Raw genomic sequence first — 13,621 nt, 5'->3', positions numbered from 1 at the left:
ATAATGATAAATTAAACAGAGCTGCAACTAATCTTAATTTCCATTACTGATTAATCAGTGGATTATTTTCTGGATCAGCTGTTTGTCTCTAAAGTGTCTTTAAATGCTAAAAATGTGGATCAGAGTTTCCTTAAATGTCTGGTTTAGTCCAAAGATCTTCAGTTTACAGTCACAGAGGAAAGAAACCAGAAAATATTCACACTGAAGGAGCTGAAATCACAGAATTTAGACTGATTTATTTCAAAATAGACAAACTGATGATTTAATGATGAAAATAGATCAAATTAATTGATTAATCGCTGTGGTTGTGATCAGATATATTCACTCACACCGACACATTGATCAGCCTTTAGTTTATAAAATCAGTTTCATGAAACCCATCGGTACAGAAAGTGTTATATCTTCTTACAAACTGAATTATAATGAAGTTCATTCAGTCAGAGTGAGTCAGACAGAACATCACATTAGAAAAACGCTATTTTAATAAAAGGATATATTATTCTAAAATAAATGAAAGTCCAGTGGGACATTTGAAGACTAGTTTAAGAACAGAATAGTGCTCGTGAACAGGAGAAGTTCTGCTAAACATTCAGTCTTTCAAAACTCATTAATTATTGCATCAATAATCTAGTGAAACACATCAGGTCAGAATCTTCTACAGTTTCTCCACATTCAAGTGCAAAGTTTAGTGTTTATTACTCAGACATCTGGACTTTTGTTTCACAGTTGCTCACATTTAGATCAGTTTAGTCACATTATTGGTGGCAGGAAATAAAAACTCACATTTCAGGGCAGCAGAGAAATGGGAGAATGTAAATCTTAGACATGGAGGAAAGTTCAGACTCACACTTTAAAGTCCTGAGACCCGGAAATTCATTTTAGTGTACTGTAGTGCACATTAGTTTCTTGTTCATTTCTCCAATACTATATGAGCCACAATTTTAAGTCCTGATGTTCTTTAAAGGGGACAATCTTAGCTTTAAATGACATCACATGTGTGGGGGTGTGTCTTGCCAACTCCCTTTGTCGGTCTTTTCAAAATGGTAGCCATCCCAGTGAGCACATTTTACGACAGGAAGAAAGGCAAGGAAGATATTCATATTTAAACTGTTTTTATGCTATATTTTGACTGCTTATAGTAAATAAAAATCTAAAGAGTAATTTAAGTGTGTTTTCAGAGCGTAGATAAGATATCTACTAAACAAGAAGAAAAGGGTCTTTTTCACTGGCTCTGAACTAGAGAAGAAAGAGGTCAACAGGGAAGTAAAAGCAGCCAAGCTGAAGTACAAAAGCAAAGTTGAGGATAAATTCACTGAGGGGAACCTCCGCTCAGCTTGGCAAGGCCTGAAGAACATCCTGCTGTGAACGCTGCTATCAACTACAGAAACACCATCCATGTGGATGGCAGCAGCCCTGCATCTCTTCCCAATGACCTCAACTCTTTTTACACCAGATTTGAAAGAGACAACACACAACTGGAAGAGATCAGGACCACACTTCATCCCACTGACTACACACTCACCTTCAACATAGAGGATGTGACGAGAGCCCTGAGGAGGACCAGAGAGACCAGTTCACCCTCTACCAGTTAACCCATTCAGCTGGTTCCAGTGTGACTCCACCAACAACCAGTTCACCCGGCCTGGACAACATCAGTGGTCGTGTGCTCAGGCACTGTGCAGAACAGCTGGGAGGTGTGTTTCAGACCCTCTTCCAAAACTCCCTGGACAGCTGGACAGTTCCTCAGTTGTGGAAACACTCCACAGTCATCCCCATCCCCAAGAAGAATACAACCAAATCCTCAATGACTTCCACCTCCCTTGTGATGAAGTAACTAACTCACAGATTGACCCTCGCCAATTTGCATATCGGTCGAGCAGGGGTGTTGATGATGCCAAAATATTCATTCTGGACACTTTACACCGTCACCTGGAACACCCAAACACCTCAGCAACACTCCTCTCCTCGGCATTTAACACCCTCCAGCCTCACATCCTGGCTCACAGACTCTCCTCCTGCTTCCACCTGGATGATCAGCTCATCCTGTGATTATTGGACTTTGTAACCCACAAATCACAGAGAGTGTGGGTCAACAACACCTTCTCTGATCTACTACACACCTCCAGTGGTTCTCCTCAGGGCTGTGTCCTCTCTCCACTACTCTTCATCCTCTACACGGATGACTGCAGATCCACACAGTCCAATTCCCACCTGGTCAAATATGCAGACGACACAGTCCTCCTGTCTCTGCTGTCAGGACCTTCTCAGTCCCACAGCTCAGTCCTCCAGGAGGTTGTGGACTTGTGGTGATGACTCTTGTCTGGAGCTGAATGTTAAAGAACCAAGGAGATGGTGGTGACCTTTTCCAACCAGCAGATGGCGCTGGCTACAGCTGTCACCACCAACATCCATGGAATGCCTGTTGAGCTTGTGGAGGAGTACAAACATCTGGGAACCATCTTTGACAGCCAGCTGAAATTCTCCTCTAACACAGAGGAGATTATCAGGAAATGTCACCAGAGGCAGTATCTCCTAAGGAAGCTCAACTCTTTTGGAGTAAATAAGAACATTCTCCAGACATTCTATTACTCCTTCATAGAGAGCACCATCACCTTCTCCATCACCTGCTGGTTCTACTCCATCAGCCTCCAGAACAGAATCTACCTGCAGAGGACTGTCACTGTCTGCTCTAAAATCATAGGCCTTCCTCTCAGAACTCTGTCTGCAGTGTTTGAACTGTTAACATGTAGACTGGCAAACTGGATCATACGTGACCTTCACATGATCTCTACTCTGCATCTGAGTGGCTTCCTTCTGGTCGACGGCTTCACTGCCCTGCATGCAGGACACAGAGGAGAAGGTCTACCTTTGTACCCAGGGCAGTCCAAGTCCTCAACTCATGAACCATAAAACCTCCCCCCACCACTACACACCACCTCCACCACCACACATGGACTTTAACATGGACCTCTGGGAACTCTGTTGTTTATATCTACCGTGATATATTCTGTATCTACCTCATTGCCATATTGCACCTACTTTCATTCGTATTTGCACTAATATGTTACCAAGCTGTGTTTTTGTCTTATTTCTCTTTTTATTTTTATTCTTCTATTACTTGCTAGATTTGTATATATATTTATCCCTCTCTTTATTACGTCATTGTTGCACTGCCTGCTCTACGTGCATTTTTAATTGCCCCCTGGGAACAAATAAACTTTTCTGAATCCGATTAATCAGGTCTTTATTAGCCTCTGACCAACCTTGAGCCAAAGTTTTGTGGTATTTCATGAAGCCATCAGGGAGTTACACACCTTTTTGTGACTGATCACAGCCATCGCTACACACCCTTTTGGCTAGTGCAGAGTCAATGTGAACTGTTATTGTGAAGTTTCTGTGAAGTTTTAATGTATGTTTTAAAACAAATATGTTCATACATGTTTTATTTAATGGAAGATTCCAGATGAGCTATTTTCATGATCAGCTTTGTTACTTTGTTAATGTTTCACATTAAACATCAATGACGTCCTATTGAGCAATACAGTGCACGTTATCAAATGTTAATAAAGTTAAGTTAAAAAAAATGCAATATGTTCTTTACCACCCCAATACATCATTTATGTAAAAAAATCAAAATGACTAAACTTTTTTTCCTGGGTCTCAGGAGGTTTTAAAGTCCTGCAGCTCTGTGGAACCAGAACATCATGAAGAATGACAGAGAAATGCTTTGATTATTTTACAAAACTATAAAAATATGGAACCACCACGTTTCCTAAGATGTTAAACTTTGATCTAATATCTGCAGACGTTGAGCTATCTATGCTTTTACAGACTTTCCACTACCTGCTCCTCTGGATGCTGGTTTCTGAACCGAGCTGCATTTATTTTATTGGTCCTTTTAGTCAAACTTATGTAATTCTGGATGACTCTTAGAGTCACTGTGGACAAATGTTGAATCATTCTGGACCATTCTGATCATTTTGGACCAGTTGTAGTAATTTGAGGACAGATTTTCAACACGTTTTTATGATTGTAGACACATTTCAAGTCATTCTGAACAATTTGTCATCATTTTGGGAAAGTTTGAGACATTTTGGACAAATGTTGAATCATTCTGGACCATCCATCCATCCATCCATCTATCCATTCATCCATCATCCATGCATCCATCCATCCATCATCCATCCATCCATCCATCCAAATGTTGAATCATTCTGGACCATTTGTTTCATTTAGGACTAAGTTTGGTCTTTGGGTCAGGCTTAGGGTTGGACTGTTCATCACGATGATTTGCTGATTTTAAGACTAAATCATTGTGCTCCACTGTCAGATTTGAACAAACCTTTTCTCTTCCACGCTGCTGCATGCTGATTTAGATGAACATCAGGTTTGTGGGAAGCCGCAGATATCACCCAACAGCTTTCAACCTCTGGGGAAGCAGCAGCTTCAGTCCAGTTGTTGGGTTCTGAGCCGGTAGCGGAAGCGGACATCGACGTTGGGCAGCAGGACTCCCAGTCCGGCCCGGCTGGTGTCCAGCGAGGCTCTGGGCTGACCATCCTCCAGCTGCAGATCGAAGTATAGCAGCAGCAGACACACAAACTGCTTGATCTCATTGAGGGCGAAGTGTCGGCCGGGACACTTGGAGGAGCCAGAGCCGAATGGCATCAGGTAGTACTTCAGCTTCTGGCCGTTCTTGTAGAAATTCGTCTTCTGCTGGCCGTCCTGCATGTAGCGGTCGAACCGGAACATCTGAGGAAGAACAAAGACCGTTGATGGCAGCAATAAGAGCTGCTACTGGAGCTGCTATCACTTAAAGTCTCACTTTCAACTTTGTTAGGATGACTTTTCACAACATCACGTGGCTCCTTTAATACAGAGATTCATAATTACAACTAGAATTTTAAGTACACTACCGCTCAAAAGTCTGGGGTCACCCAGACACTTCCATGTTTTCCATGAAAACTCCCACTTTTATTCATATAACATGATCGCACAAAGTTCAGGATAGTAGACTGTAGATTCTTGGTAAAGTTCAGGATAATAGACTGTAGATTCTTGTAAAGTTCAGGATAGTAGACTGTAGATTCTTGGTAAAGTTCAGGATAGTAGACTGTAAATTCTTGGTAAAGTTCAAGATAGCACACTGCAGATTCTTGGTAAAGTTCAAGGCTACAAAATCTAGAATCTACAGTCTATATATCTACACTATGGTTCAAAAGTTTTGGGTCACACAGACAATTCCATGTTTTGCTTTTATCCACATGCTAACATAACTGCACAAGGGTTTTCTAATCATCAATTAGCCTTTCAACACCATTAGCTAACACAATGTAGCATTAGAACACAGGAGTGATGGTTGCTGGAAATGTTCCTCTGTATCCCTATGGAGATATTCCTTTAAAAATCAGCTGTTTCCAGTCATTTACCACGTTAACAATGTCTACACTGGATTTATCATTCATTTAATGCTATCTTCATTAAAAAAAAAAAATTTTTTCAAAAAATATTAGTTTGGGGGTCACGTGATGACGGCTGACTGAAGGACGTGTTTTTGTCGGGCTCCCGCTCCCACATTATTATTAGTTCGTTCTCTTTAGTTTTATGCGCCCTTGGCAACACATTGCACAAGCCTGGTGCCGTAAGTTGTAGTAGCTGTCTGACAAACACTTTTTTGAGGTAGAAATGTCGAAACAAACTAAAATTCAGACGTGGAAAACAATGCTAGCAGCCTCTCCTAGCATACCCTCAAGTGTAGCAGCTAACTCTCCAGCGGAAAACGAGTCTTCACCAGTAATGGACACTTCGGCCCTGATACGGGAGGTTACTCAGAACTTCCGTGACATGGTAGAGGATAAGTTTTCTAAACTTTCTGAGACCTTGGACAGATTTTCAGCGACCCTGGAGAGCCGCTCCAAACGTATTTTGGAGGCAGAGCAGCATATATGGGGTGCGAAGGAGACGCTGTCCGCTCTGCAGGAAAAAGTTACCAAAGCTGAGAAGAAAATCAAAGAGATGGAGGCTGGCTTGGACGATATGGAAAACCGGAGCAGACGCGACAATATCCGCGTTCTCAACCTGAAGGAGGGCACGGCGACCCCTGCAGTTTTTTGAAACATGGTTACCCACCTTGCTCGGCTTGGAAGCGACCATCGGGAATAAATCCCGCATTAAAATCGACCGTGCCCACCGTGGCTTGGGTCCGCAAAGTGCGCGTCCTCGCCCGGTGATTATTAAACTCCACAACTCAAGCGACAAACTGATGATAATGTCAGCATTGCGAAAGAAATCCACTCTGGAATACGAAGGACAGCGAATCCACGTTCAACAGGATTTTTCTACGGCGGTCCGAGAGAGGCGTCGGGCTTTCAACGGTGTATGCCAGGCTTTGATCAACAAGGGGATCCGCTTCAACATGCGTTACCCAGCCATCCTGGTTGTGCACCATAACGGGACGGATCACAAGTTTGTAACACCAAGTGCTGCAGAGGGCTTTCTCGGCACACTGGACTAGAGGCTGCCCGAGGAGGATCTGATCAAGTTTGTGAAGTAGAGAAGTTTTCCTTTCCCACGTTTTTTTCTGCATTATTCGATCCATGGGAATATGTGACTACAACTGACAGAATATTTGGTAAGGCCCTATTCCCATCTCAAAAACTGTCCTAAGTTGAAGACAACTTTAGCCTCTGGCAGAGTCGGTGAGATTTCAGGATATAAAATTAATTTCGAGAAATCAGAGGCTCTGCCTCTTGGCAACTTTGGAGACTATACCACCCTGGTGGATTTTCCCTTCAAGTGGTCACTTTCTGGTTTTATTTACTTGGGGATTAGAGTATCTGCTGTAATTAAAGATCTATATAAGTTAAATTTTATAAAAACTTTAAAATCAATTAAGAATGACCTGAATAGGTGGTTTGATCTCCCTTTGTCGTGGATGGGTAGGATCAGCTTAATTAAAATGAATGTTCTTCCTAGAATTTTATATCCAATACAAATGTTACCACTCAGGACCACCAGTCAGCTATCTCAGATATTCAAAGATCTATCTCTAGGTTTCTGTGGCATGGAAAGAGACCACGACTAAAAATGAAGACTCTACAACTGCCTGTAAACAGGGGAGGTCAAGCGTTCCCCAATTTTTTGTATTATAACTGGGCTTGCCATGCCAGAACAGTATACAGCTGGCTTAAACATTTTCTTAACCCAAAAGGACCCCATGTGGACGCCTGGTGCTGTGCCCCTTGCTCCCCTTTGAGTCTGCTTACAATAAACTTAAATGAGCTCCCAGGAGAAGTTGAAAACAATCTCTTTCTTAAAACCACTCTCAAAATTTGGCGAGATATTACCAAACATGCGGGCCGACAAGGCTTTTCTTTAGCATTACAGCCATTAATTCAAAACAATGCCTTCCCCCCAGGTGTGGGGGTGAGCATCTTTAATGATTGGTATTCAAAGGGATTGAGATTTGTGGCTGACTTATTTGACAATGGAAATGTCATGTCATTCTCACAACTTCAAATCAAATACGGGATCCTACACTCCCATTTTTTTGGTTTTCTTCAGGCCAGGCATTTTGTGAAGACCTTATGATCTCTCCCACTCGCCTGACCAATTAAAAATTCAGTTGAAAGCTTTCTGTTAGACTTTAGCTTGTCTGCACTTAACAAAAGGTTTATTTCTCTTTTTTATGGGAAACTGCTTTCTTGTGACAATGTCAGAGACATCAGAGCAAAAGAACTGTGGGAAAAAGATCTCGGGATGGACCTGGATTACAGCAGATGGTGTGATGCTTTTGAATCTGCAAAGAAATTATTTTTGTGTAACAGACTGAGAGAAAATCAGTATAGAATGTTACACAGACTCCAGTTCACCCCTTACCTTTTGAATAAGATTAACCCCCAGGTCTCTGCCATGTGCACCAAGTGTAAAAAAGAGGTGGGAACTTAATATCATTGCTCATGGTTGTGTCCGTTAATATCTAGATTCTGGAAAAAAGAACTTAGTTCAATACTATTCAAAACAATACAGACAGACCCAGCCCTATTCCTTCTGAACATCCCTATGAGGCAGTTACCTCTAACCACCACACAGATGACCTTACTGCAAAAACTTTTCTTTCTGGCAAGACGCTGTGTCCTTTTGCAGTGGATAAAGGAGAAGCCTCCCTCAGTTACCCAATGGTACAAAGAAACTTTTCCCTAGAAAGTTTTCCCTATGGAACACCTCAGTGCCTCCCCGAAGGGGAATGATTATGTCTTTTATCAAATTTGGCAACCATTTCTTAATTATCTTCCTGATAACCTTCTTGGTCTGCTACAAAAGGGATGCTCTTCCTTTGTCTTTACAAGTAAACGATAAGAAATGTAATGATATCCGTTTGCAGTGTATCTTGTTATTAGGGAAGGAAAGGGAAGAAGTATAGATGATAATAACGTAATTCATGTAATGTGATGACCATGTGCGCTGATTGTTGTCTTTTGTTTTTCTTTTTTGCACTCTGTATACTTGATTAGGTGGATCTTGTGCTGACTGGTTCCTTATTCTGTTTTGTTATTTAAAATATAATAAAATATTGTTTTAAAAAAAAAAAAAAATATTAGTTTGGGGGTCAAGTTAAGTGACCCCAGACTTTTAAATGGTAGTGTATATTATAAAGTGTTTCCTCAGTGTTTCTTTAATGCTTCTTGAATGTTTCCTCAATGATCATCTGAACCTTTCCACCAATAACACTTTCACCTCATCAGTCAAATAATATTTATTAATCTATATGATAGTTCTCAAACATTTCCTGAATGTTTCTGAATGTTTCTTGAATATTTTGTCAAAGTTCTCTGAATGTTTCCAGAACGTTTCTTGAAGAACCATTAGAGAAATATTCAGGAACCATGAGGGAAACTTTCAAGAAACATTCAGGAACAATTAGGGAAATGTTCAGGAAACATTTAGGAACCATTAGGGAAATGTTCAGGAAACATTCATGAATCATTAGGGAAACATTCACGAACCATTAGGGTAACATTAAGGAACCATTAAGGAAATGTTCAGGAAACATTCATGAATCATTAGTGGAACATTCATGAACCATTACGGAAACATTCAGGAACCATTAGGGAAGCATCCATGAACCATTAGAGAAACATTCATGAACCATTAGTGAAACATTCAGGAACCATTAGGGAAACGTTCATGAACCATTAGTGAAACATTCAGGAACCATTAGAGAAATGTTCATGAACCATTAGTGAAACATTCAGGAACCATTAGAGAAATGTTCCTGAACCATTAGTGAAACATTCAGGAACCATTAGAGAAATGTTCATGAACCATTGGTGAAACATTCAGGAACCATTAGGGAAACGTTCATGAGTTAACGTTTAATGTTTTTTCATAGATTCTATTAATTCTAATGTAAAAACACATGAAGCAGTCTAAGAAACGATTTCTCATTTAAAGTGAAAGTTCAGAGATTCTGTGTTTATTAGCAAAGTTTTATTTTTTAATATATAAGTTGTTTAAATACCTGGTTTCAGAAGTTTCATGTAGTTTTGATATTTTAAGGGACCAGTGAATATAAAACTGTAAACTCAACATTCATTCTAGATAATCTTTTCTTAGTAGTTTGTATAAAATCAGTTTCAGTGTCGTTAAGATTTTTTCTTGTGAAATATTTAAATTTAACGTGCAAAATTTCACATTGAACCTTTCAATCTATTTCTTACATGTGGTGTAGCTTTACTATCTAGAATCATTATTATTTATTATGACTTTTTACTTTGTTCTGTTCTCGTCTGTGCTCACTTTATGATGACTTCCTGCTGTTCTATTAGTTACTACATCTCCTTTGGGATTAAACTTTGATCTTTACCCTTTAAAGCTAATGAAGTGTGTTGATAATCCATGAAGGCGTAAAGAGAGAGATTTATGGTCGTACCTGCGGGTTCTGGTAGACCTCCGGGTCCAGGTGCATACTCTGAGGGTACAGGGCGATGAAGTCTCCTTTCCTGACCGCCACCGAGCGCTCTCCGTCCAGCCGCAGACCGAAGTCCTCCTGGGCCACCCGGATGTTCATGGAGGCCGAGGACAGGCGGAGGCTCTCCCTGATGGCGCTCTCTGTGGAGGACGGCAGCGGTTATTGGTCAGCGTCACACTATCAACATGCAGACCAGGAAAGGTCAGGTACCCAGGAAGAGGAGTCGCTCCAGCTGCTGTCGGCCTAGCGTCACGTCGCCGTCGCTGCTCCACCCAACGCCGTCCTGCCGCAGGACGTCCTGGATCTCCTGCCGAACGGCCTGCAGCGCCACCGGGTGGCTCACCAGGTGGTACAGGGTCCAGAAAGTGGCCGGCACCGTGTTCCCCACCGACGCCCAGAAGATAGCAAAGTGGTGGGCTGCAAGACAGGCGAACAGGGTGGTCAAAACAGCCGGAACTCAGACATAAGAGCCTTAAACTCAACCTAAACTTATCCTAAACTCACCTTAAACCCAACCTCATACTCATCTTAAAGCCACCTTAAACTCAACCTAAACTCACCTTAAACCCAATCTAAATTCCCCTTAAACCAAACCTAAACTCGCCTTAAACACACCTTAAATTCAGCCTAAACTCAGGAGGAACATCTTGAGGAGCCCACCTGCTTTATCAACATCCCTTAGCGTGTCGTACTGCTCGAAAATCTCCGCCCGCCTCCTGATGAACTGCGATGTGTTGGACCAACCGGACACATGCAGGAAGAAGTGGATGAGTTTGTCTCGGACGGCTTTGGTGCGTCCCAGCAGCCAGATGGGGATCTGGGCAATGAGCAGCGGGAACTTCTTGTCGAAGCTGATGAAGTTGTTCCGCAGCGTGTCCACGCCGCCGTGGCGACGGCTGGCCGGCGGCCTGCCGTACATGGTGAGGAGGGTGGCCTCGAACATAACTGAGTGGCAGAAGTCGTACATGCTGCCGCTCCTCCAGCCGCCGTCCCGCTCCATGTGGTCCTGACGGAACACTAGCTTCAGGTTTCCCATCATGCTCTCTGTCAGCAGTGTCAAGCTGTCGCCCTGCAGCAGGTGGAAGGAGCGCTGGACCTGCTCCCGCAGCCCGGAAAAACTCCTGTTCATCGGCGAGTAGCCGAAGGTGTAGGGCGCCACCTTGTTGGAGAACTCATGGAAGTCGAGCTGCTTGCCATGTTTGACGATGCTGGGATAGAGTAGTGGGTCCATGATGAAGGTCATGTATTTACCTGCAGCACACAACCAATCAAAGGAGCTGAGAGATGCAGGACATCAGACTAAAGTCTGAACATAGAAAACATCTTCTTACAAAGTGAAAACATGTTGTTCTGTAAAGTATCGTCTTATAAAGTGAAACCATCTTGTTATGAAAGCATGAAGACAAAAGGTCCAGTTAACCTCTGAATGTCTCCTCTGGTTCTACGTTCTGTTCTGGAGGACAGTGCTGGTACTTCTGGTTGAATAAAATGAATTTTACTCAGTCTGACTGTAGCTCTGTGACCTGCTGGATGTTCTTGTTCAAGACCGACCTGCTATCTGCACAGTGAAGATGTCTCCAAACTTCTTCTTGTGTTCCTCCAGGAACTTATGAGCATCTTTTCCAAACTCCAGAGCTTTTCCAATGAAAGGAATCCAGCCTTTAACCAGAGGAGGTTCTCCGTCTCTTCTGCAGGAGAAACCAAACAGCTGTTACTGACACAGCTTCAGTTTATGATCCCATGATGTCGTAAAAAGCCGATAAACTGATAATTGATTCTCCTTCATGCTCGGGTTGAGACACGGTGAGATTGAGCTGTTATTGATCAGATCTATTGATCAGCCTTCGGTGCCTCCAGTTGATCAATGAGATCATCTTCCTCCTGCAGCTTCAAGCATCTTCAGATCCTCCTCAGTGTTCACTAACTGATCAGTAATCAATAAGAGCAGAACGTCATCGTATCTCAACCTGAGCGTCATCCTCACATCTCTCATCAGTTCACATTAAAACAAGACAAACTGGATTTTATTAGAAGAAATGTTTCCTCTAACGTGAGAAGTTTGTGTGTCTGAAGTAAAAATATCTCATTATGACGTTAAAACATGTTGGTAAAACCAAAAATATCTCAAAGTAACGTGAAAATACCTTGATACAACATGAGTGTATCACTATTTTGTGAACATTAGCAGTTTGCATGTTGGAATATTGTAAAAATAATCAATAATCAGCTCATCTTAAACAGCTGATGAGGCATTAGAATATCGTTATGACATGACGGCATTTTAGCAACAGGAAGTCATGAAAAAAAATTAACGAACAACCTAAGTCACCATAAACTCACCTAAAACTCAACCTAAACTCAACTTAAACTCAGCCTAAACTCACCTTAAATTCAACCTAAACTCACCTAAAATTCCCCTTAAACTCACCCTGAACTCACCTAAAACTTAACTTAACTCACCCTAAACTCAACCTAAACTCACCTTAAACTCACCTTAAACTCACCTTAAACTCAACTTAAACTCACCTTAAACTCACCTTAAACTCAGCCTAAACTCACCTTAAATTCAACCTAAAGTCAATCTAAAATCACCATAAACTCAACCTAGACTCAATCTAAACTCACCTAAAATTCACGTCAACGCACCGCATCTGAAAATGGCACGGATGGCAGGCGGTCACTAGTGGACCACAACGTGGTCACATGACAGCGTTGGACCAACAGCGGGCCGTAACGTGGTCACATGACCGAGCTTTCAGCTTGACGGTCCGGCAGATGAGCTGGATAAACACAGTGTTTGTATGTTTTGTTGATTTGTGTATTTTTACTGCAGTTTCGTGTGTCTTTGTAGTTATTTTGCTGTTGCATCGTATAGATTTGCTGCAGTTTTGTGTCTTTTCGTAGTCATTGTGTTGTTGTTCTCTCTCTTCTTTTACACCTGAACACATCTAAATGTGACGTCAGGAAACACTCAGAAAGCTTCTCAGCAGCTGCTGTGGAAAATCCCTGAAATGTGTGACTCAGAGTTAATTAGCTGTTCTGATTCGTGATTAATCATGACTCCTTCAGTGAGCTTCCTGTCTGAGCTCCATGACTGGCCCATACCCGAGGAGGCTGAGCTGTGATTGGACGCTGACGGTGATGGAAGTAGGTCAGCTGCAGGGCATCCTCTCAGGAGGAAACAATCACATTCCTCAGAAAGCTTCAGCCTGAACGCCCACCGGGACGTTTTCTGATGCCCTGAGTCTTTACGGTTCCTCCTCTTTAAATATATCAATAAATCAATAGAAAATAAAACCCCATGTTTTAGGGAGAACAGCAGATCCTCCTGTAGGAGGCCATGGAGACCAGGAGGTGGGCGGAGAGGTCCATGAACAAGGACATATATATATGTGTGTGTATATATATATATATATATATATATATATATATATATATATATATATATATATATATATATATATGTACTCACCTTGAACTCACCTTAAACTCAACCTAAACTCACTGTACACTCGCCTTAAACTCATCTTAAACGCTTCCTAAACTCTTCCTAAGCTCTGCTGGATCTGGTTAATATCATGTTGTAACTCCAGCTGATCTGTAAACATGCTCTAGTTCTACTTTAGACTGAGCTGATTGTGAGGTTGTGAAATC

The 13,621-nt window shown here is 41.9% G+C and overlaps 1 protein-coding gene across 1 annotated transcript in view; it reads right to left on the bottom strand.

Annotated features, from left to right (window-relative positions):
* Nucleotides 1-216: 216 nt before the first annotated feature.
* Nucleotides 217-13,621, bottom strand: part of LOC129349907 (cytochrome P450 7B1-like) — a 15,613-nt gene continuing 2,208 nt past the window's right edge. Inside the window, exons 2-6 of the mRNA XM_055014754.1 lie at nucleotides 11,519-11,655; nucleotides 10,628-11,218; nucleotides 10,178-10,384; nucleotides 9,929-10,107; nucleotides 217-4,749 (exon numbers count right to left, since the gene is read on the bottom strand). Of these exons, the coding sequence (XP_054870729.1) occupies nucleotides 4,447-4,749; nucleotides 9,929-10,107; nucleotides 10,178-10,384; nucleotides 10,628-11,218; nucleotides 11,519-11,655 (1,417 nt within the window). The 3' untranslated portion in view covers nucleotides 217-4,446. The remainder of the gene's footprint in view (nucleotides 4,750-9,928; nucleotides 10,108-10,177; nucleotides 10,385-10,627; nucleotides 11,219-11,518; nucleotides 11,656-13,621) is intronic.

Source organism: Amphiprion ocellaris, chromosome 10 (genome assembly GCF_022539595.1).
Source record: "Amphiprion ocellaris isolate individual 3 ecotype Okinawa chromosome 10, ASM2253959v1, whole genome shotgun sequence".
Lineage (NCBI taxonomy): Eukaryota > Metazoa > Chordata > Actinopteri > Pomacentridae > Amphiprion > Amphiprion ocellaris.
The sequence above is the reverse complement of the archived record's forward strand: the minus strand, read 5'-3'. Positions and strand labels throughout refer to the sequence as shown.